This window comes from Staurois parvus, unplaced genomic scaffold, assembly GCF_062004578.1.
Source record: "Staurois parvus isolate SC_StPar_1 unplaced genomic scaffold, SC_StPar_1.0 ptg000264l, whole genome shotgun sequence".
NCBI classification, from domain to species: domain Eukaryota; kingdom Metazoa; phylum Chordata; class Amphibia; order Anura; family Ranidae; genus Staurois; species Staurois parvus.
In genome coordinates this window covers 3050636-3074457 of record NW_028318060.1, presented here as the reverse complement: position 1 = coordinate 3074457, position 23822 = coordinate 3050636, and the positions used below count along the sequence as shown (strand labels likewise).

The following is a 23822-nucleotide window of genomic DNA, read 5'->3' as shown; positions in this document are numbered from 1 at the left end:
ATGTGTATTTCCTTGTAAAAATGAGTGTAGCTGTAGATTATTGTAACTGTATGATGCCATTAACTAATTGAAACCACTATCCTGAGATCAGTGCAATTGCATGGGTGTCTTATAACCATAGGCACGCACATGGGGTGTGCCTGGACATACCCAAATCTGGAGGTGGGCAACCCATCAAACCCGAGCAGGTGATGAGTCGACCTTAATCCTTCCTTGCTGACCCCCAGATCCTGGGTGGGTGGGGGTGATCATTTACTGAAACCAATCTGTATTTTCCTGCTGTATCCGCTGAAAACAGGTTTCTCCTCCTCTCCCTTCCATTAGCATTCAGCTGTCACAGGCAGTTCTTCCTCTTTCTGCTGCCCAGCTCCAGTGTGCTCCCCTGCCCTCCCCCACTTCAGCACTGGTGACTTCCCTCCAGTTTGTGAACCAACAGGAAGAACACAGCACTTCCCATTCACTCACTGTCCAGAAAAGGAACTGAGAAACTGAGGCTGCACAAAAGGAAATGGGGATTCTCTGTCTTCAGCCCCTTTTTCTGTCTCAAAAGAGAGACATAAGGGGGCTTTTTAGACCCCTGATATTTCACCAAACCCCTCGAGTGGGGCTCCTAAAAAAAGTTACAAAAAATAATAAAAAATGGCATTGTAAAAATTTAAAAAAAATTAGAAAAATAAATCAATAAAACTAAAAAACTACCATCACCATCCACTGCTCTACTGACACCAATCTCTGCCCTACTGATACTGTCCACTTCTCTAATGATGGAGTCCTCTACCCTACTGACAAAATCCACTGCACTATTGACACCATCCACTGTCCTAGTGGCACCAACCTCTGCCCTACTGACACATCTACTGACTGACACCATCCATTGTCCTACTAACACCAAACTCTGCCCTATTGACATTTCCACTGCTCTACTAACACTATCCACTGCTATACTGACACTGTTCACTGCTTTACTGACACCGTCCAGTGCTCTACTGACATTGCACACTGCCCTACTGACACTGTTCATGTTTTAATATATTTTAAAATGTTTGTTTACATTTATTTATAAGAGTGTGTTTGTCTATGTGTATGAATATATACTGGGACACTCAGTATAATGCAAATATATACAGTGGTCAAAGTGGTCTTTGAAGTGTGCCATAAAAGAATATTGTATTGTGCATCATACAGCATGTGATTCTTTTAAAATTGTATATGGTATGATTAATAAATCTGGGATTTTTTTATGTCTTGAATTTTTATCCAAGGGTGCCACCCTAGTTCTTTTTCTGTTGTTATTTGCTGGTTTGGAATGATGGAACTCTAAGGCTATAGCCAAGTGTCACACTGCCCCTCTCCTCACTTTTTTGAAACCATTTAAAGGCATGAAACTACATATCATGCATTTACCATACTATATCTAAAAGGTACATATTGAAAATTTGCTTTCATCACCATAGGCAATTCTCTTGTTAATGATCATTATATTACATTTTTAAACAAAGTATATAGTATGGAGACATTTAATTGGCAGAATACGATGTAATTAATTTTTAAGATGAATGGTTACCTAACATAGAACTACGTAGAAGTGTAACTGAGACATAGTGCTATCAGTTTTTGGATTAGCACCCTGGACAGTTCCATTTTCTTCTTTTGTCAAAAGATTTCCAATTTCTTCATGCAGCAAGGAACATGTGTGTATACTAATGTTAAGTAAAAAGGTATGCACCTCCGTTTCTTGTATTCTGCAGTCCTTTTACACATAACATTTTGTTTCAGTGAGGTGTGCTTTGGAGGGTTTTTCATTAGTCGTAGTGGTAGTAGTAGTATTAGTAAGAAGCTTTTTTTATATGTAGTCATAATAGTTATACTGTAAAATGAATGTACGTTGGACTCCCATATCTTTTGCTGGAAATAGGATGATGTTTCACCAAATGTAGGATGAATGACTACATCCTAAATTGAACACCTTTAGGCTTAGTCTCATAGGCTAACTATTGTGGTATTTATCTGTGCATGTTCTTGTCAAGTTGCTGGCTTGAAGCAGGGTGCCCGCTGGCTGGTAAATTTATTTGTCACAGCTGTGCTAAGAACCTTTTTTTTTTCTTCAGTTTGCTCTTAGCTGCATCACTTGCAACATTATCACAGTCTCTTGTAATTATGCCTTTGAGGGACTTTTGTGGTCCTTAGTTTAAGATAAAGATGGCATGTGGCCCCAGTACAGTCTCAGATGGATTTTCTTTTCTTTTGGGGAATCTGAATTACTAGAAGCTACTCATGCAGTATGCATACCCAGCCCTTTAGCTGCAAGGGCAATGCTGGTCAAATGCATAATTTTATAACTACTTTAAATCTTTAAATTAGGAGTTTGGCAAGATAAAATTAATCACATGTACTTCTATAATGAAATACAGGATACATTACATGTTATCAATGGATATTAGTTGGCTTCTGATGCTAATATCATCCTTAATCTGAATGTTAAAGAGTTCATTGACAATATTAATTTTTGTAGTGCTTGGGTCCCTGAGAGGAATTTTACATATGGTATCCTATTCATTTTAGTAAAGTAAATATATTAATAGGGCCTTTTTGTCCATTTTTGATATTAAGAAACACTCATAATGAAAATATTACTGTTTTAAATATAACACAGTGCAGCAGAGATTTCAGATAAAATCACATTGTTGTGGATAGGCTTAACAGCACAAACTCTATTTAAATTCATAATGCGGGCAGTTTAGCTGCATGAAGTGTGAATTGGTGGAAAAGGTTAATGGGACAATAGTGGTTGAATATATGCAGATCTCTCAGTCTATATATTATCAGAGCTATTAAAATTTATATATGCATGACATATTCTGTAAAAGCTGGGTACTGGCAGAAGCCACTGAGTCAGGTCTAGAAAAATGGCTAAGAAGGCCAGAGGGAGATGTCACACTGCCCTTGTGTCTCTTATTAACTACATCAAATTTAGTTTTAGAATACTGGTGAGAAAGCATTCATTTTTACGTCTATACTTCAGGCAAACAAACTTATTTATGGAATAAAAAGTGATCCCTCCTCAGTTGTTCTGTTAGGAAATCATGAAAAAAAGGTAACATATGACCTTGAATAATTCTTAAAGTCATTTAATAAGTGCATGGCAACTTTTCATTCTCAGATTATTTTCCTGGTTAAAGGACCTCTGGCTTTTCATTAAAACTGATTGCTTCAAAATGCATTGATTTTTGTCAATATTACAATGCACAGTATTTCTTTAGGCTGTTGTAGAAGGAAAGTATTGATCTTCCTCTGTGTTTATTAAAATTAATTTATACAAAATAGGATGACAATATGTTTATTTTGAAAAAGTCATCTTCAGGAACAAAATTCAATAAGCATCAAGGAAGCATTTTTTTTATTTTCGCATAACGTGACAAAGAGTATATCCAATAAAATATATTGGCTTCTTAAGTGTACAAACAAGGTTTGATTTTAGAAGGATATTGTTATTTTTATGGACTTAGTGCAAGTAATTATATTGTTTTGTTAAACATATCGTAAATTGTCTGGCAGGAGTACATTAGCGAAGGAGGTATAACTCTAACTTTTCTTTTTGGTTCAAAGTCCTTTCCAACAATTAAACAATAATTACTGGGCATACCACAATATCTGAATTTCCCATCAGGGCATACAGTATACTGGTTTAATAAAACTGAACTGGTTTGATTTGGAATCACTGGAGACAGAAAGACAAACTGAACCTGATTTACCAATGTAGATCTATGCCCATGACATTTATCATTTGTTGATGCTGATAGCAAATTTAAGCATATTTTATTGATATAGGTGATTTACTAGCATCCAAACCGAAATCAGCTACACTGTGGCTTGCATAATAGTAATATGTGATTTATAAAAGATTGTAAAACAACTTTTTTTTTAAGTAAGCAATAATGCATGTTAGAGTACATCATTTTTAGAACAGAATTTTGTCACATATCCCAAAAATAAGAGGATTATTTCTCCTTTCAAGACAGTGGGTGTAACAATGCAATTAATTAAATTACACCCTGACAGCAAAATGCACATTCAGTGTAAATATAGCCTAAATTATAGAGGCATTTATTCCAAGCTGCATAAAGCTGTGTTAGGCATTTTGTCATCATCAGTGCAGATTAAGCAAACTATAGCTTCTGTGAATTAAGGCTTGAGCAACAAGACAGTATAGTCATGCAGGTTATGGTGAGGAACTAAAGAAATCAAAAGCTCCCCAAATGAATTAGTGCATAGCACAAAAAAGTTTTCTTTTCATTGCTTTAGCTCCTTCCCAGCATAACCTGTAAATGTATACTGTCTCATTGGGTTCCAAGTCCAACTCCATAGGAGCCATGGTTTCCATGCTCTGCACATGTGGTTGCTAAAATTCCTGAAACAGCTGCATGCAGTTTGGAACAAATTACTCATATTAAGCAATATTAACATTACACACCAGAGGTTCTGGATGTGCATTTGGCTGATGGGAGGTAAAGCAATGATTTGTAAAGCTACATCCACTGTCCTGAAATGAGGAAGAGATATGTAGCTGCGAAATGTGAATACCTTCTGCTCTAAGAAGGTGTCGCTGAGCTATGCTCTGATTTAGTTTGAGGGCTTTTTGATTGCTTTAGTCCCTTCACACCGTAATGATACCATTATACTGTCTCTAAAAAGCAACAATGATACATACACATTTTGATATCGTACTGTACATGTGCAAATGTTTGAGTCATTCCTAGAAGTTCAAATGCCAGTTATGCATGGAAAATGAGGACCTTACTGTATTGAATAAATATCAGTTTATCAGCTACACACATTCATGGATTGCAATTGAACATGTGAGTGAATGTTTGCACTCATTTTTTAATTTAGTTATTACAGATATTTGTATAGAGCCAACAAATTATGCAGACCTTTACATCCGTCCCTTCATTCACGGAACTTACAATCTAAGGCCCCTAATTCACATTCACACATACACATACTAAGCCTATTTAGTCAGAAGCCAATTAACCTACCAGTTTGTCTTTGGAGGGTGGGAGGAAACTAAAGTACCCAAAGGAAACCCACGCAGGACAGGGAGAACATGAAAACTCCAGGTGGGTAGTGCCATGGTTGGGATTCACTCACCTAGTAGGGCACACAGTCATATCCTATCCTTACAGCTTATTCCTGCTTTTCTTTATTTGTTTAGTAAATTGGTCTCATTCCTTTGCCTATAGAAAGCCAGTAAGGTGCTTGTTGACATTTTTTGGCACAGATTAGAAGATAACTGTAGAAATCTAACTGGTAGAGTCACTGTAGGTTTTTCTCTTTGTTAAGTGTGTTACAGAAAATGGAATGGGTATGCACTGATGCCTTATAACTGCAAATGCTACCTTGCTCATAACTCTCAATTATTAACTATGACCATTGCAAGGATGCGTATATACATAATGCATATGTATGTGCTATTGTGAATATATAAGAGTTACAAATGCACTTACCCTAAATGAGAGGGGTGTGTTTGTAGTGTAATGATAGGAGTCATAGAAACCTAATCAGAAGAACAATCTAGTTTTAATGAACACAGTAAACATGTTGCCTATGCCAACCATCTCATTCATGTATGAGCAATGGTCTAAAAATAATCATCTGCATGATTATTCATGTCGATGAATAAACTTCTAAAACTATAGGACAAATTGCCTGTTAGAGATAGAGTGCCATGTATGATCCTGACTTCAAAGGGAGAATACAATAACTGCAAGCATTGGGTTTTCTTTGTGCAGCATTTACTATTATCTACATTAACTGTCTTCTTTTGTTTTTATCTAATAACTGACTTCATTAGAATTTGTTAACATATTTTAATGGTTCACATTCACAAGATAAATTAAATGCATAAACAATTAAAGCGCATTGTATGAAAATGTATGTTGAGTCATAAAAGAGACATTTAAATGAGATTCTTCAATCAGATATGGTTTAGAAATGAACATGGATAAAAAAAAATATTTTTATTGAAAATATTTGCATTTCAAGTGCACAATCATCAGTTTTTAGCTAGTATCCTTTAAACAACCCTGTCAATCACATAACAAAATCCTATTGCAAGCCTGCAGCAATAGAAGAGCTAATGTACTCACCTCTCCAGTTGCCCATGTCTCCTACCTTCCCTCTGTTGCGGCATTGTAGCCTCAGTCATTTTCTTTTGTATATGACACTTCCCTTAGTGCCAAATACCCGTATTCCTCATTAAGTATTGTGGTTCCAACCTCTGACGCTCACATCAATATAGGGCACAGCAGTGACATAAGTATCAGAGGATGAAATCACAGTGCACAGCAGAGGATATGGCCACTGATATGGTTGCCTTAAGGGTACTACAGAAATATCCACATGTATTTAAGATCTGGGGGGTTGGTTATACTATGAAAGGTAGCTTGTTTCCTAAAATATCACTCTGATCTTAATTCCAAAATAAATTTACTTAACACCTCTTTCTGAGAATTAATTTCATGTTATTTTGGCCAACAGAGAGCAGTGAATGCTAACATTGCTCCATTTCAGCAGATGTCCTTATGTAGCCTAACTACCCAGACAGAAACATGCCTTTGATTTTGGTTGGGTAGAGCTAAAAATAACAACATTTTGTTTTTGTTTTATGGAAACTTTTTTTGTGAGACAGATATGTAGGCTGCTTTTTCTGACCTTCTGCTCCTAAATGTTGATTTTCTGGCCATCATTTGTTCCAATATGAGTTAGAAGAGTCCATGTTAGGTCTAGATATGAAACATGCATACTTGCTCCAAGACAGAGGGTTCAATTTACTAAACCAATCAAGACTGTTAATGTTCACTGAGCTCTGTAAATAAGATAACACTGTGTTCAAACATCCATGCAGCAAGAAACATGTGATGCTTTCTGCAGACTTAAAGTGTTACTAAACCCAGGACCCTGCATTCACTATATATGGTCTCCCACAGTACACACAACATGGAAATGAAATAATTTTATTAAATATAAACTGCTAAATACCTTTTCTCCTCAGCAGTTAGAGCAGTCTTGTAACTGCTATCAGTGTCAAGCCCATCACTAGCTAAAGCTTGTAGGAGGAGTTTTCGTTCTGCTCTAGGAAGATGGAAATCTCCTGACCTCTGTCTGGACAGTGCTGATTGGCCCTGTGCTAATCACTTGCACTCTCCCAAGCAAAAAAAACCCTCTCTAACAATACACACCAAACTGAGCATATGCAGAAGGGATAGGGGTTCAGTCTGTGTCAGGTGGTCAATTCAACAAGAGGAGGGGCAGAGAAGAAAGGATCAAACAGACTTTTTACACAATGCAGAGGATTAACCCCTTAGGTTCCACCGTGAGTATAAAAGCATGTTTTTCTGCATATACAGACTGTTGTGGGTTTAGTAACACTTTAACTTCAGCACCTGCTGTCAATTACCTTATTGGTAAATTGCCCCATATGACCCTCTTAATTAGCTTGCAGAGTGGCTCCAACAAGGTGATTGACAGTGGCTCCCTATCCCTAGCTGACTCTCCCACTTGACACTCTTTGTGAGCTTACATGGCCCTGCAAGCCAATGAGGATCACTTGGGGTGGCTAGCTATGGAGAAAAGCTAATCACTTTCTTGTAGAGGGCAATTTTGAGAAGATGTATTAGCCTTTTCAGTGTCAATAAGGAAATCCAGAGAACTGGCAAGATCAACCAGGTATTTACTAAGAAAATATTTTGTAAATAAACATTTAGCACACAGCCAAATAAATTAGTTTAAGAGCCAATGTATAAAAGATTGGGTTACTGAGTTCCTTCAAATATAAAACTAAATTGCAATTAGTGTTCTTTCATTTGACTTGCAGGTGATCTCCTAAACTACATCAATCTACCTCAAGCTGATTTTGCATTCCCATTGCTGTAAACAGGGAGAAAAGCTGTCCTGATGCAAACAAAATCCTGTTGACACAGGCCCCAAGAACTTCAGCTAGGTCATAGTAGTCAAGCTCTACCTTCCGAATTCTCTGTTTAGGGGTGGCGTTTGATTACTGCCTTCTAGACCCAGCAGCATATAAATCTATTTAATTGGCTGTAGGTAAAATACAAGGATCTGGTTTTATTTCTAATTTTATAAACACATTCATTGTGACTTCATAATACATATTTTTCTTCCCAATGTCAGGGTTCAATGTCAAAAGGTTTCCAAGCTCTCAAATTTATACTATTGATGCATTAAAGCAAAGCCTACTAATAACAGTAGAAGAGAATAGCAAATGGTAAGAATCATACTGTTTTTATGCCCTAGTGCAAATACCAAAATTGCAGAAAAGAAAAGCCACAACAAATGCAAAGAAACAATAGCTATATTCATAGAAATATATAGCTCCTTCTGTAACTTATTATGCAGAAAAGTTACCGAAAAATGTAAATATGTGCATGATAGCAACAACTACAATAAATTGTTAGAATTTCAACCATATTTTTCAAAATTTTCCAGTATTAATGTATATCTACAGTACGTATCTTGTCTTTATACAAATAAAAAATATTTGCTAACAAATAATGCTGCAATGTACATATACAATCATTTTACTGTGAAAGCATAAACTAGTTCACAGAGTTGAAAAAGGCTTTTCTGCAGGAGAACTATGATTTGTAGAGTCAGATGGGGTGGTGAACACTATGGTGTCAACCCAGTATAGCGGAGAAGTCAGGAGACCTTAGAGACAGTACCAGACACATTGTATCAGAACAAACAGTGATGCAGAAAACTGCTCTTAAATTGTGAAATCTCAAAAGAACTCAGGTCGTAACCTGCTGTCATCAGGCTGGAATCCATAACTTACTGACATTTTAAATTGCTCAGCATTTATAAACTACCATAACCTCCCACATCACAAATGTGATTTATTCACTAGCAAGGAGGGGAGCTTCGTGTTATCACACAAGACAAGCATTGCAGACAGCAGTAGGGATACCCTTTTGCTGTAAGAGCTCTTGCAGTGAGCAGGCTGCCTAACTGAAAGTACATTGCCAAGCACACTACAATACATTCCAGGTGAATTATTCACACACATGATATATTACATTTACAACTTGACAATACTGCTACAGTATTCTTAACACTGTTCCACATTCAGATTTAATGATGACAGTGCAACGAATCAAGATAAATGTCTATGGACCATTTAATAATCTGCAGTTTTTTTGCTGAAACACTCCATAATATTTATGCACGCCTGGAAATTGCAGTTGTACAGAATGCATAATGCTCACTGTGTGAATGTAATACTAATGTACACAACATTTTAGGTGCTATTTAGCTAACAAATCTAGCATCGTAAAGCAGCATTATAATATTGCTTTCATGGATGCATTTGTAAAATGTTCTATTAACAGCAGGTGGCAACCTTTGAAAACAAGATTGCGGTCTGCTTCTGTCTTTTTTTTTTTAGTCTCATTTTTCACATGCAGATGTTTGAAATAAAATCTGAAAATGGAAGCCCTGCATGTTTGCTTTTTAGATTAGATAAATATGTCCTTATGCTGTAATTATCCGGGCAGGAAACTACAAATGAATCAAGTGCGGCTAATAACATAGTATTAAACATGTGCATTGTTCTAAATAGCAGATGTTAAAATCACCATAGATGTTTCATATCCTCCAGCCTGCGTAGTTTCATGTACATCTATCAGCCTACAGTATCTACAGTATCTATCTATCAGCCTTTCTACAGTATCTATCTATCTATCTATCTATCTTGTGACCTTTCATCAATCCGCTAGTCTCACTCTCTGTTATCTCTCTCTTTTCTCCTTCTTTCTATCCCTCTGTTTCTCTCTGAGAATATTTTATTAAAATGAGCTCATGCTGTCAATGAGAATGGGCAGTGTTCATCCCCCTCAACAGGCAAAATGATGTTCACATTGCTTGTGTATCACATGCACAATTGCATGGACTAAAGTGACCCTACTCGATGGATAATCCCTGAGATGAAGCTTACTATGGATGATTAACAAATAATTAAATGGAAAATACTTCATTCTGAAAAATATCCAGCAAAAGTCACATTCAATAAAAAAAACTCTTTCATTGTCAATGCATATTTATTCAGTTTAGGAAGTTACTATTGTTATAGTTAAATTGAAAAATACTTCCTCCTGTTTAAAGGAGACTTGTACCAAGAAAATAAGAAGGCTGCTGATGCTGACCTTAGTATCTAAAAGTGCTAGTTACCAAAGTGCCATGGTGATCCAGTTGCTTCAATACTTTATTAAGTAATGACCTGAAACAAGTATTCAAACAGGTGTCCAATCTTTTTAATCTGGTGTTCAATTCGTTTCTGTTGAGAATTGTTTCTATGACTGAATGATTGTGGGGGGCAGAGCTTCTGATACCTAGGACTCATTGTGTGGCATCCCACCACCTACACCATTTCCATCCAAGAGCTTAGTTTCAAGCAAAGGCCACTGAGAGAATTTTACAATCTGACTGCACATCCTCTTTACAAACAATCGTATTGCACATCTTCTTTACAATTGTCTTCTCATTTATCATGGGGGAAGTAATTTAACCAAGGTTAGAATAATGGTCAGTAACTGGACAGTTAAACTAAATCTCTGAATATGCCAAAATAATAGGGAGGGGGTTAATTACAATGTTAAGCATACATTTACAGCTATGCACATCTGTGTTGTACCTGTGCCCATTTATTAATATGGGTCATCAAGGGATGTCCATGCATCAAAAAAAATACCTGAATAGTTTTTAAGGGCAGTTTTACACCTATGTGTGCATTGCCATACATGTTCATGTGCATTGTAATGTGCATGAACATAAATTAGATACATTTTGTACCTGTGCTTTGGAGTGATCACATTAATTTATAATGGGTCCCCATGCACAGCCACACAGTGAAAAACCCATGTGACCCTTTTACTCACCACAGCTCATACATATAAATCATATGAATAGCATATTCATGTATTTGGAAGATTAGAGCCAGGCACATTTTTGATGCATGGATTTTCATTAAGGACCCATAAAACATTAATAGGAACATTTACAACAATAATGGGTTGATAAATAAGATATTACAAATCAACTTGTGAATGGGCTTTAAAATATATGTGATATTTACATGCACAATTACCAAACATGATTTCTGACTTTAAATAACTTTTTTTAAATTTTACACATTGGACACCATTATTTTCCCTATTCACTGAATTCAAAATGATGCTGCTTACCACATTTGTGAACCATCTCTAGTCGTGTTTGTTGAAATACTTGAATACACATCTGATTAGTGTTTTACTAAAATGATGCTTTTGCTACCAACCCTGACTTTTTCACTGTTGTATGAGGGTACATTGAAATTCCATTTCTTTGGGTGACAATGTCTGCTTTTATCTTATGATTCTATTCCTTTTTATAGATTACATTTTTTTTCTAAATGGTTGGTTGCTCGCAAAAGTGAAGTATGATACTTGTGCTTATCTGACTTAGATACCATAAATAAGTTTTTCTCTAAAGAACTTATTTTGCGTGGGAGAAAGAAAAAACTTTCATTGAATTATTAAAGGAAAACAACATAGTAGCTATTTTCCAATTAACAAGTCACACACACACAGCTTCACCTACAGCTAACAGCTAGCACACAATCAAGTTATTCTTCATTACCTCCAACTAGTGGCAAACAAGTACCTCCACATCACATCAAAAAGTCCATCTTTTTTTATATTCCATCTTTACCTGAAAAAGACTCAGGTCAGGTTTTGCACTTATTGCTTTATAATGGCAAGAGAAACTCTGATCTTCAGATGTATATCTGATCTTATTCAGATAAATACAGTACATTTATGCTTGCTTTTTATAAGCAACACTGAATATGCTTTTAAAGGGATTTGTTTGCTGAACTATTATTTTGCATCCTTAATGGACTTTGAATAAATTGAATGTTTCCTTTAGTGCAGTTTTTCAACAACCCCAATGTTCAAGTTGTTGTATGACAAATTATAGCCATGATGATTTATGTTATGGAATACAATAAAAGATTATGTTTTTAATAGTGTATATATGTTCTGATTGATCTTGTTTGCTAGGAATTGTCCACTACATGCATTTAGTCCTAAAACTGGTAGGCAACACAACCGCTATGTACACAGCATAAGTAGGTTAAGGAGGCCACAAATAGGTTGAAAGGGATTTTTAAAAAAATGATTCATGATTATTAGTGATTGTCAAAAAGAACTTTTTTCTCAGGTGAATTTTGATGGCAGTGAGACCAACACGCAATGGTTCCTGATCATGTGATCAGTATAATTACGTAGGGATTACTTAGTTTTTCCAAAACAAGGAAATGTTGCTACAGCAGAAAATTAAGATGTGTGCAATTGCAATCAAGTTATGTAATCTGCGAGAACACTCTGCTCCTACATAACAGGAGAAGAGTGCCTGCAGCAAGTGGTATACCTGGGGGGAAGTCCACACTGGGTAACACCATTTAGAGTGGACAAAGTTAGTTACAGACACTCTCTAACATATTTGTGCCACTTCTTACACTTACCTGGTGCTAAGTACAATGCTTTCTGCCCATTTATTGTAATGATTGCTTACTTGGTGCCTGCAAAAAGTTAACTGTTTCCTTTGTATTGTATGCAATTGTCAATTTGAGGCACATATATTGTATACATATTGCTAAGCCACCACTATTTAGAGGATCATATTACTATAATGAAGTAAAATATAGCGTAATATTAAAGTGGAAGTTTATGCTACATATAAGTCTACCAAAAACTGTGTAAGTGAAAGGCTGCTGCAGGGGAGAGGGGGAGTACCAAGAACAGAGGGGTAATGGAAGCCATTGGGTGATATCACAGCTCTGACAATTCAGCCCCGGTTGGGTGATATCACAGCTCTGACAATTCAGCCCCGGTTGTTGAGTGCTCCCTGACACAGGGGAGTCACTGCTTCTACATCACATGACAGGATGGAAGCAGATTCAAGAAAAGGTATTTACGCACAGCCCTTTTACAATTAATATACAATGTATAGCATAGGCAAGAGAAAGGGGAAAGCAGTGTTTTTAAAAAGAAACAGCCTATCTTGGTGCTGTAGCGAAGCAGTGGTTTTAGAAAGACACAGCCTATCTACGTGCTGTAGACATGGCCTATCTTGATTTCAGCAAAGCATTTCATACAGTTCCACATCATATAATAAAAACGTTCTACAAGTTAGGACTTAACCCTTGAGTGGGTCAGTGGATATGCAGGTGGCTAAAGTATATATAGCAGAGTACAGTTGTAGCTAGGGTTCATTTGGAACAGAAACCAATCACCAGTGGTGTGCTACAAGGCCGTGTACAAGTCATGTTCTGCGTTCTATTTATTCTATATGCAATTGATATAACTAAGTGGTTCATGGGTAAGGTATGTGTTTTTGCTGAAGACACAGAAGTGTGCGATAGAGTTGATATCCCTGGAGGTGTATGTAACATGGAAGAGTAGCTGATGCTTGGAATAGACTTGAAGAAGAGGTATTGAGTAAGCCATCAGTAAATGGATTCAAACATGCTTGGGACAAACATAGCTACAGTATATTCTATGAGAAAAAGTTATCAAAATCCTGAATCCTGAAACACCATTCATGGCAACCAATGTTTGATGAATCTTAACCTTCTAATAAGTGAAATTTAGGGCCAAAAGTGTTGCTAATTTTGTTGTTATCTATTTTTTTTTTATTTGGTAGGCCATCAAATGTATGTGCAAAAGACAGGACTAATATTCCTAAAAAAAATATTAAACGGGGTGGTTGGCAACAGGCTACCAGGACATCTACTATAGTGAAAATGGATTATGCTTTTAAAAGTCTATGCAATGGAAGAGTTTAAATATACCATTAATAGTGTTTTATTATATCTGTTTAATGTGTACAACACAATATCTGTTGATCTTAATGGAAATTCAGTAAGCTGGCTTTGTACTGTACCTCTGCTTCTTCACTGTTATCAGTTAACAGCTTTATCAGCCTGTACCATTCTCTCATTGGACAACAGAACACACCTGTTCTATATTATGGTAATGGAGAGGGTGATTTATTTTGACCTTAGGTGGCAAGACTGCCCCTCTACAGACACAATACAGTAGATACAGAACAGTAAGTGTTGTCATTCTAGGACAGGAAGTGTGTTACTGGCAAGATTAGCAAGTGAACTATAAATGAACTCTTAAGAAAGAAATCTAAGGCAGCCACCACATCTATTGACATTTTTGTTCTTGGGTTTAGATACACGTTAAAGCTGAACTCCAGCAAACATTTTTTTTCATTTCGGATAAGCCCGTGTCTAGGACACCCATTGGGGTGTAGTCACTGGGACAAAAATGGAAATACATCCAATGGGGGTATAGAAAGCTGAACAGTTGGTAGATTACCCTTCCTTTTCTGTGTTCACTGAAATGTTCTTAACAGACACACACATCAGTAAAAACATCTAATTATTACGGACTTGGACTTTTAAGTACAGAAATGCGCATTTTCAAATATTTGGTTTGCGATATTATTTTGGGGATGTTGATTTAGTTGTTGTGTGACCTTCATTTAAATGGAAAACAGTGCAGTAACTCTTAACAACCAATCAGATATCTTCATATTAGTTTGACAATAAAATGTATTAATGCACTGCATGCCTTAGATAAGAGTAAATAATTATATTTTTATTAATTAGTCTTAGATCTTTTTTTCCTCTGTCTAAAATAGCAAAGTCAGAAACAAGTAACAATAACTGACACATTTTCTTGATGTATGATACTACCTCTGTGACTATTCAAAAATCCCTGAGCTGCAGCAATGATTCAAGCTTCAGTCTACAGTCAGTTGCATGTAACACAGTGCTGTAACCTAAATATTGCTACATTTTTACCACATTCTTGTACTGCTTAACATGCAAGATATTGTTGTACCATATGGCTGATAACGTGACAATGTCCTAAGACTAACAATAGCAGGAGACCTTTTTGTATGTAACAAGTATAAAATCAGATTGAATAAAAAAAACTGTCTGATCTAATTTTTTTTTTGCAAAGATAAAACTTATGACTTAGTTAAAAAGACCCTGTTGCCAGGCTATTCATATAAACAACTATTTTACCAAAAAAATAAAAGTGCTTTTAACATATTTAAGCATTTTAATTTTCTGTAAAAGTCTCACTTGTGTAGACATCCAAAGTTCTGAGACTGCTACTGCTGGGCCCTGTCATCTTGAATGTGATGTCAGGAACCCCAGCAGACTCAGAGCTGTCACTCATGTGACAGTCTATAGTGTTCCCGTTCACTTTTTCCATGGCTGATACATGAAAGGTTATGTAGGGAGGTGAGGGAGAGAGTGGAGGAGTTAGGCCAGCACAGACAGTACTTAGCCACCCCTATAAGAGTAGAGGGCTGAGGCAGGGTAAGAGGGAGGTAGGTGTGCTAGAGAATTGACTAGTTAAATTTGCTAACAAATTCAGAGGCACATTGCAAGTGAATAAGAATTAATTTATGGGGAGCAAACAACACTGCAAGTAAATGTTTAATTACTTTTTTCCATGCTTTAACCTGCAATTCTTTTTACACTAGTGACAAGCTTCAGACAGTATTACCTTGTAACTAGTAATAAATGAATAACAACCCACATACACAAAATAGTGAATGCCAGTAAAGAATGTAATATTCAGGGGATAGACATCTGTTTTTGAACAGATCCCCATGCAAATGTCCAGCTCTAGATAATATTATTGGCTATCAAATGCACTAAGCTCTTTGTGCACTTCTCTTCAAGTCTGCTCTGCAATGAGGTAAAGTGATGATTAAGTATGTATTAACTCTTGTATTATCATAGGGAGTTTAATCTTTCATTCACCAACACATTTATTTTCATATATTGGGTTATTTATGAACTTTGTGGACAGCCATATCCCAACACATTCATAATAAATTGGGTAATGGACCTCCTACTGTGAGAGATAAGGCTACAAGGAATTCTTGAAGAAATCCAAGCTTGAATAAAAGAACAAGGCCACGGATAAGTCTATAAATACTGGCTGTAATAGTCATAAGTCTAGTAGTTTTTGACAAATGATTAAACATTAAAGCTTTACTGTATAAAGAAATAGTTTTTATAGTAGTTATTAGCTACTGATTTGTAATTGTTGATTGATTCCCCACTGAGTATTTACTAGTGTTCATGATACAAGGGATCTCTCCCCACAATAGTTGTAGCCGGTGCAGGCTGTTTTATAATTCTAACGTAAGATCCATGCACCTTGTGCACTCTAGTGGGCCCCCTAGAAGAAGAGAGATCATAACTCACTAGAGTCGAGACATGAATGGACCAAATCCAGTCTGCCATGGCCATGCTGGAGGAGAAGGAGATCTATCACAACATTAAAAACCTGGCAAGGGATCAAATCTTGCCTTCTCTGATAAAACTGTGAATGAACATCATACACATTAATCATCTTTTATCATGCAAAATAGCAGATTGCCTTCCCTGACAAAAAGTATAGGAATACAAGGCAGTTATAAGCAAGGCAAAATTCTATTCATTTATACACTTCTTTAATGATCAGTTCTCCCAAAAGTAGTATTTCAGTTATTAGTAAATTCTGGTAAGATGAGATATCTTCTGTATTATTATAGTTTATAGTGACTACAATGGTAAACACTTTTTCAATAGTTTGTTGGTTCACTATGGTTTGCTATGGGGTACTCTTGATCACCTTTATGTGTTCTCATTGCTTCTATTGGAATTTATTTATAAAAATAAGCTACAAATGCAACAAAAAGAGAAATAACAATTCTTAATGGCTGTGGTAGTAAAAAATCTCATCAATGCAACCTACAAGGTGGTTTAAATTTGAAGGGCCTAGCAGAAAAAATTAAATATCAGCTATGGGTGAATTGATATTAAAATGCCATACCATGCTCCTCATCTTACTTTTTTTCTTCCTGCATGTTATTGCATTTACTACCTGCTAACTAAAATATTAATATTATCATTTCAATTTTGGCAAAATGCAGTACTGCACATTTTTTATGTTATACTCACCAGGGCATCTCTGTTCATTACACCTTCTAATATCTTCTCCAGAGCCTTCGCATTGCTGACCAGTAATAGAAACTCCCTGGCAGTTTCGAGTTCTTTTTTCCCAGCCACCATCACATGATCTTGAACAACCACTCCACGGTCCCCACTGATTCCATTGACCATTAGCTGTATTGAAAATGGAAATACAATTGAAAATTGATCTAGTCCGAATGCTGTTTTTTCAGATCTGGCACACACATTTTTGATAGTAGTTAGTTTTCTGAAAACATTCACTTTTCACATTTAAACAAACTATGGAACCCCTAATTAAAAGTGTAGATCATTGTTCTGATTCTAAGCTGAAAGTTATGAAACCCATAGAAGGGAATAGTGTGTCTCATGTTCATAACAAATTGTGCAGCATGAAATAACTCTAGTACTTTGCATCTGTGAAAGAGCTCCTAGTACTAAAGTTTGATCATTGTTTCTCAATATCCTTATGCAGGCTGACTGATCTGACCTCCCCCTCAATTTGCTGCAGACAGCCTATAGTGGGAGGGCCGGATGGGTCTCAACCACTGCTCTTTTCTCTGAAGATGTGCTGTGCAGGACAGTAATGAGATGGTTACTAGATAACAATTGGGTTGGCAAAGCCATTTTATTGCATACAACATAGAATGGAGTCATCTCTGTGTGCATGATAGATATTTCTCCAAATCACTGACTGAAATAGTTTCTTAAAACAGTCTACAAGATCGACATCAATAATACTGCTATATACTTTTGATGGTTTAATAACAGTGTACAGGTATACCTTGGTTTACAAACGCCTCTCTTAACATAATTTTCAGTTTACAAATGAAAATCCATTGAAAATAATGCCTCAGTTTACAATTTTTTTTCGCAATACGAAGTGTATGTCGGTGCCAATTTTTAAATGCAATTGCGGGCTTTTCTTTTTTCTTTACGATAGCTCACAGAGCTGTCACTTTCCCCGGAGTTAAAGGAAGCTTTGTTTCTTTTAAGAAACTAAAAGGAAACATTGTTTATTTTGACTTTGGGAAATAAACTAAAAAAAACCTTTATCGTAGCTGGGGGGAAAGTGACAGCTGATTCTCTGAGCTATAGTGAAGAAAAAAAAAGCGGTAATTACATTTAAAAACTGGCACCATAATAAATAAAAAAATGACATGGGGTCCCCCCTCCCATCCATACTAAGCACTTCGGGTCTGGTATAGATTTTTAGGGGAACTCCCATGCCAAAATTTAAAAAACATGGTGTGGTGATCCCCCCAAAATCCATACCCCTTATCCAAGCATGCAGCCCAGCAGGTCAGGAAAGGGGGGGATGAGCGAGCACCCAACCCTCCTGAACCATACCAGGCCACATGCCCTCAACATGGGGGGGTGCTTTGGGGTAGGGGGGCTACCCCCTCCAAAGCACCTTGTCCCCATGTTGACGGGGACAATGACATCTTCCCCACAACCCCGACCAGTTGTGGTGGGGGTCTGCGGGAAGGGGGCTTATCAGAATCTGGAAGCCAACTTTAACAAGGGGGCCCCCAGATCCCGTCCCCCCCCCCCATGTGAATGAGTATAGGGTACATGGTCCCGATACTCATGCACAAAAAACAAAAAGTGTAGTATGAAAAAAGACAGGACACGGTCTTTGACAAGTCCTTTAATAAAAGGAAAAGCTAAAAGAATGTCCCCCATAATAGATCCAATGTCAATCACGATGCCCCCTGCCGATGCAAAAAATGTAAAAAAAAAAGCTCCGCTTCTGGCAATGGCTTCCAGTCGCCTGCCTGTTCCGGTGGTAAGACAGTTCTTAAATGATGTCCCATGGGGCACAAAGGACTTGTCAAAGACCGTATCCTGTCTTTTTTCACACTACACTTTTTGTTTTTTTTTAATGAGTATCAGGACCATGTACCCCATACTCATTCACATGTGGGGGAGCTGGATGTGAGGGCCCCCTTGTTAAATGGGGCTTCCAGATTCCAATAAGCCCCCTGCCTGCAGACCCCCACAACCACCTGCCAATGTTGTGGGGAAGAGGCCCTTGTCCCCATCAACATGGGGACAAGGTGCTTTGGGGGGAGTCCCCTGCCCCAAAGCACCCCCCATGTTGAGGGCATGTGGCCTGGTATGGTTCAGGAGGGGGAGCGCTTGCTCATCCTTCCCCCCCTTTCCTGACCTGTTGGGCTGCATGCTCGGATAAGGGTCTGGTAAGGATTTTGGGCGGACTCCCACATCATTTTTTTTTTAATTTTGGCATGGGAGTTCCCTTCAAAAACCATACCAGACCCGAAGAGCTTGGTATGGATGGGGGGACCACACGCCATTTATTTATTTTTTTAATTGCCGGCAATTCTTTTACATTCAGCTGTCAGTGAGGAACCCCACTGACAGTTGAAACATTAATACATGGTTGTCACTACTAAAATACCACATGACTTTATAAAATAACACATGCAGTATTTTAGTAGTGTTTACTTTTTTTCTGACCTCAGGAACGGACTAATTGGTTTTCAATGCATTCCTATGGGAAACGGCATTTCGGTTTACTAATTTTTCGATATGCGAATAGTCCTGCAGAATGAATTAAATTCGTAAACTGAGGTATGCCTGTAGTTAAATGTGAACTGTGTCCAAACTAAGAATCTGCTTTAGGCAAATTTCAATTCACTTTACATTATTTTTATTTCTGCAATTCACATTACTTACTGATGGAAAAAAAAAACAAAACATTGTTCAACTTGTGTAATTTAAACTGCTAAACTCTAAGTTATGTAAAATAATGCACATCTTGGTTTTCCATTTTACAAACTTTAATGCTATCAAGAGTATGCTCTCTGACCTTTGACAAGGGAGTACATTGCTAAGAAATTCATGGGCTAATTTGAACAACAACTCCAGCAGCTACTGATGGCCAAAGGGGAACAACAGCTGAGGGGATTTTACTAATTATTAGCAAAAAACAAATCTCCAGAGTACAACCTAGCTGACTTTTAATAAGCCTTGTAAATTTAAGCAGGGAAAATACACATGTTATAATTACTTATTGTCTGATAGGTCAAGCAAAGGTCAAATATAATGGTAATATCACTCAAAAAGGTGTAATAATTTTATTATTGTCTATGCCATTTTTAGGTCTCCTGCATAAAAAATCTGTGACCAAGAATATAATTAATTACCAATATTATGACCTTCGAAATGGGGTTATATTCCTAATAATTATGTACAGAAAAATATGACAAAACCATAACACAAGCATGTTGTTTATGTAAATGAAGATATTGAGTCTCAAAATTATAATAGGTTGCCACTGTAAAAAAAAACTCGAAGAGGCTTCATTTGCTATAATTATAAAAAGATTAGGCAGATTTGTGCCAAGCGAAAATATTTATTGATACACTTTCCCATTATCACAGATTTCTTTGGGTGCTCTCCTTATATTACACGTTTACAGTTGTATCAAAATAAAATGAATGATACCATTGTAGCAATAAAAATACAATACCTTGCAGTATTACAAACCATAAAAGTGATGTATTTCTGTAATGTTATTCTCTATTCATCTATAAAACCTAGATTAGATCATTTATTGTACTTTATATTGTTTTCCAATGTTGTATGGTTAATTGAGTTGAGTCTAAATATTTACCTGTGCACTCCTGATTATGGCATTCTCTTGTTTCACTATAAGGTCCTTTGCAGTCTGAGCCACCATGGGATGCTGGTGTGCATTCTCTTTGTCTTTTCTGTGTACCATTGGAACATGTCACTGAACACTGGCTCCAAGCACTCCATTCCTGCCACAGGCCATCAACTAAAAATGACACAAGCAGACAAAGAGGCATTGATTTTAATTGCTGACCTTTCAGCAGATAATTTTTACATTATGATAAAAGAAATATCAGTGCAAGATCCTAGTGCTAAATTCTTAAAACAGCAATTATACACATCCACATCCACAAACTATATAACTTTATTCCTTAAATCTGAATTCCAAACAGATAATAAAGAAATCATTAAGCATAGTTATTTATTTAAAATAATTTGATATATTTACATTGCAACTAATATAAATAACAGAATTTGACTTAATTTCAACTTCTTATCATTCCTCGTGAACAACACTCTGGGAGACCAAGGCCAATCTTGGGGACCAGTCAGTTGTGCTAAATTAGCAAATGGAATTTGTGCAGCTCTATTCACTCACCCTTCCTTTTATATTGTATGTGCATATAGCAAAAATTTAACAAATGATAAACCGATAATTCATATAAACTGATATAAAAGTCCAGTGAAACCACCGTGAAGTGTTTGGTGATGATTGAAATGTGAGAAATAACTTCCTTCTCTTCCTCCAGTGGCCAGTGCACCTCCACCACAACCTGGTGAAAATCCTGGCCACCTTATTATATATGTTAGTATGCTCTCATCTGGATATTCTTAACCTTCTCTGAATAGGAACCACATTTTTCCTCAAGGCTAATTACGCCTTCCATACACTAAGACAACCATCGATATGGACCTCATGCAACAAAAAGGCCATAACATAGTGCTTTCCGTTTAAAACTTTATTGCATCCCCCGCATTAAAAATACACTTACAAATACTAGAACATGTATCGCTTTTAAAATCCTTCCTCAACCAGCTCACCACTCTGCTAGCAAGATGGCGACGGTGTGATGTCACTGGCTTGGCTCCTCCTCCCTAGACACACTGAGCTCCCCTCCCTCAGGGCTTCTTCAATAGGCGAGGAGCCCAAGCCCTTATATAGCAACACTTACTTTTTTAAATGGAAAGCACTATGTTATGGCTTTTTTGTTGCATGGGGTCCATATGGATGGCTGTATGAGTGTAAGGAAGGCATAATCAGCCTGGAGAAAGAGCGTGGTTTCTATTTAGAGGAGGTTGAGAGTATCCAGGTGAGTGAAAACTAACATATATATATATATATGTAAGGTGAGCAGGTTTTTCACCTGGTTGTGGTGGAGGTTCATTGGCCTAGAGGAAGAGGAGTAAGTCATTTCTCATATTTCAATCGTCACCAAACACTTCACGGAGGTTTCATTGGACTTTTTTACGTGGATTGGACTTAAATATCACTTTATATTAATCATTGGTTTATCATTTGTTATATATTTTCCGTATACACATATATAATGAAGGGTGAGTGAATAGAGTTGCACTGCATTAATTTCATTTGATGATTTAATAGAGGGTGATGTGAAATTCACTTGTCAGTGTGCAGAGAGCACCAATGTAGGTTTTTATTTATACAGGAGACAAATAGTTTTGGATGGTTATTGACAGGTTGCGCTGATTAGTCATATTGGTTTAGTTATGCTAAATTCACACGTGCTGAAAGGGAATGAAGAAGGGGATTCCAGTAGGACAGTTTGTCAGAGCTAGAAAGGACTGCTCTGTTAAAAAAAGATTTTGAGGAGGAATGTGATGTCCACTGGAATAGATTCAAAGGAAGTGGGTATCCAGATACTACAGGGCACAATATTAGAAAAAAGATAATTTACTTGTAGAAAATGTGGATAGGGATCAAAAGGACCTAATCTGGATTATTGGTGATTACTCAGTACAGTCACGCAAGATATATGCAATCTTCCAGAAATACTGGCCACTTCTACTACTAGATCAAGATCTGAATAAATACCCACTGGAGAGACCAATTATTACATATAGGAGAGGGAGGGATTAATGTGACATACTGGTACATGGCCATGTGAACAGGATTTCAAGCAAAAAGAAATGTGATTGTGATAGAAACTGGCTGCCTAGCCCACCAATAAGATCACATAGATGTGGTCACTCCAAGACATGCAAGTACATATCGACAGTCAAGGACTTTGAAAGCCCAAAGATTAAGGAGAGATTAGAAACCAAAACCTTCCTGAATTGTAGTTCATTGTAGTTAAATTGTAGCCAAGTGCCTATGCAACCTTGTATACTGTATGCTGGCAAGAATATTAGGCCATTGTGAAGAGGAGGCTTGGAATATATTGGTAATATAGCGCTTAAAAAGAATTTAGGCAGGTGTGAAAAAATGCTGTAAATTAAGAATGCTTTAAAAAATGTTAATAGTTTATTTTAATAATTAACAACATGGAAAGTAAATGAACAGAAGAGAAAGGCAAATCAAATCAATATTTGGTGTTACCACCCTTTGCCTTCAAAACAGCATCAATTATTCTAGGTACACTTGCACAAGGGGTTTGAAGGAACTCAGCAGGTAGGTTGTTCCAAACATCTTAGAGAACTAACTACATATCTTCTATGGATGTAGCCTGCTTCAAATCCTTATGTCTCTTCAATTAATCCCATACAGACTTGATGATGTTGAGATTAAAGCTCTGTGGGTGCCACACTATCACTTCCAGAACTCCTTGTTCTTCTTTATGCTGAGGATAGTTCTTAATGAGATTGGCCGTATGTTTGGGGTTATTTTCCTGCTTCAGAATAAATGTGGGACAATTGCATGCCTCCTTAATGATATGGCATGATATATACGATTCTGCCTGTATTTCTCAGCATTGAGGTCACTATTGATCCTGATCAAATCTCCACTCAATTTGCAGAAACGCAGCCCGAAACTTGGAAGGAACCTCCACCACGATTTATTGTTGCCTGCAGACACTCATTATTTTACCTCTCTCCAGTCCTTCAGTGAACTGCCTCCTGCTACAGCCAAACATTTCACATTTTTGATTCATCAATCTAG

At 36.9% G+C, this 23822-nt stretch overlaps 1 protein-coding gene across 4 annotated transcripts in view; it reads right to left on the bottom strand.

The window, feature by feature from the left end:
• The window catches only part of ADGRB3 (adhesion G protein-coupled receptor B3), a 1107867-nt gene that overhangs the window by 611491 nt on the left and 472554 nt on the right, over positions 1-23822 (bottom strand). For all 4 annotated transcript variants that reach the window (XM_089681322.1, XM_089681321.1, XM_089681323.1 and 1 more), the window contains 2 exons: positions 20745-20909; positions 17096-17260 (listed from right to left, as the gene is read on the bottom strand). In XM_089681322.1, coding sequence (XP_089537448.1) covers positions 17096-17260; positions 20745-20909 — 330 coding nt within the window. The remainder of the gene's footprint in view (positions 1-17095; positions 17261-20744; positions 20910-23822) is intronic.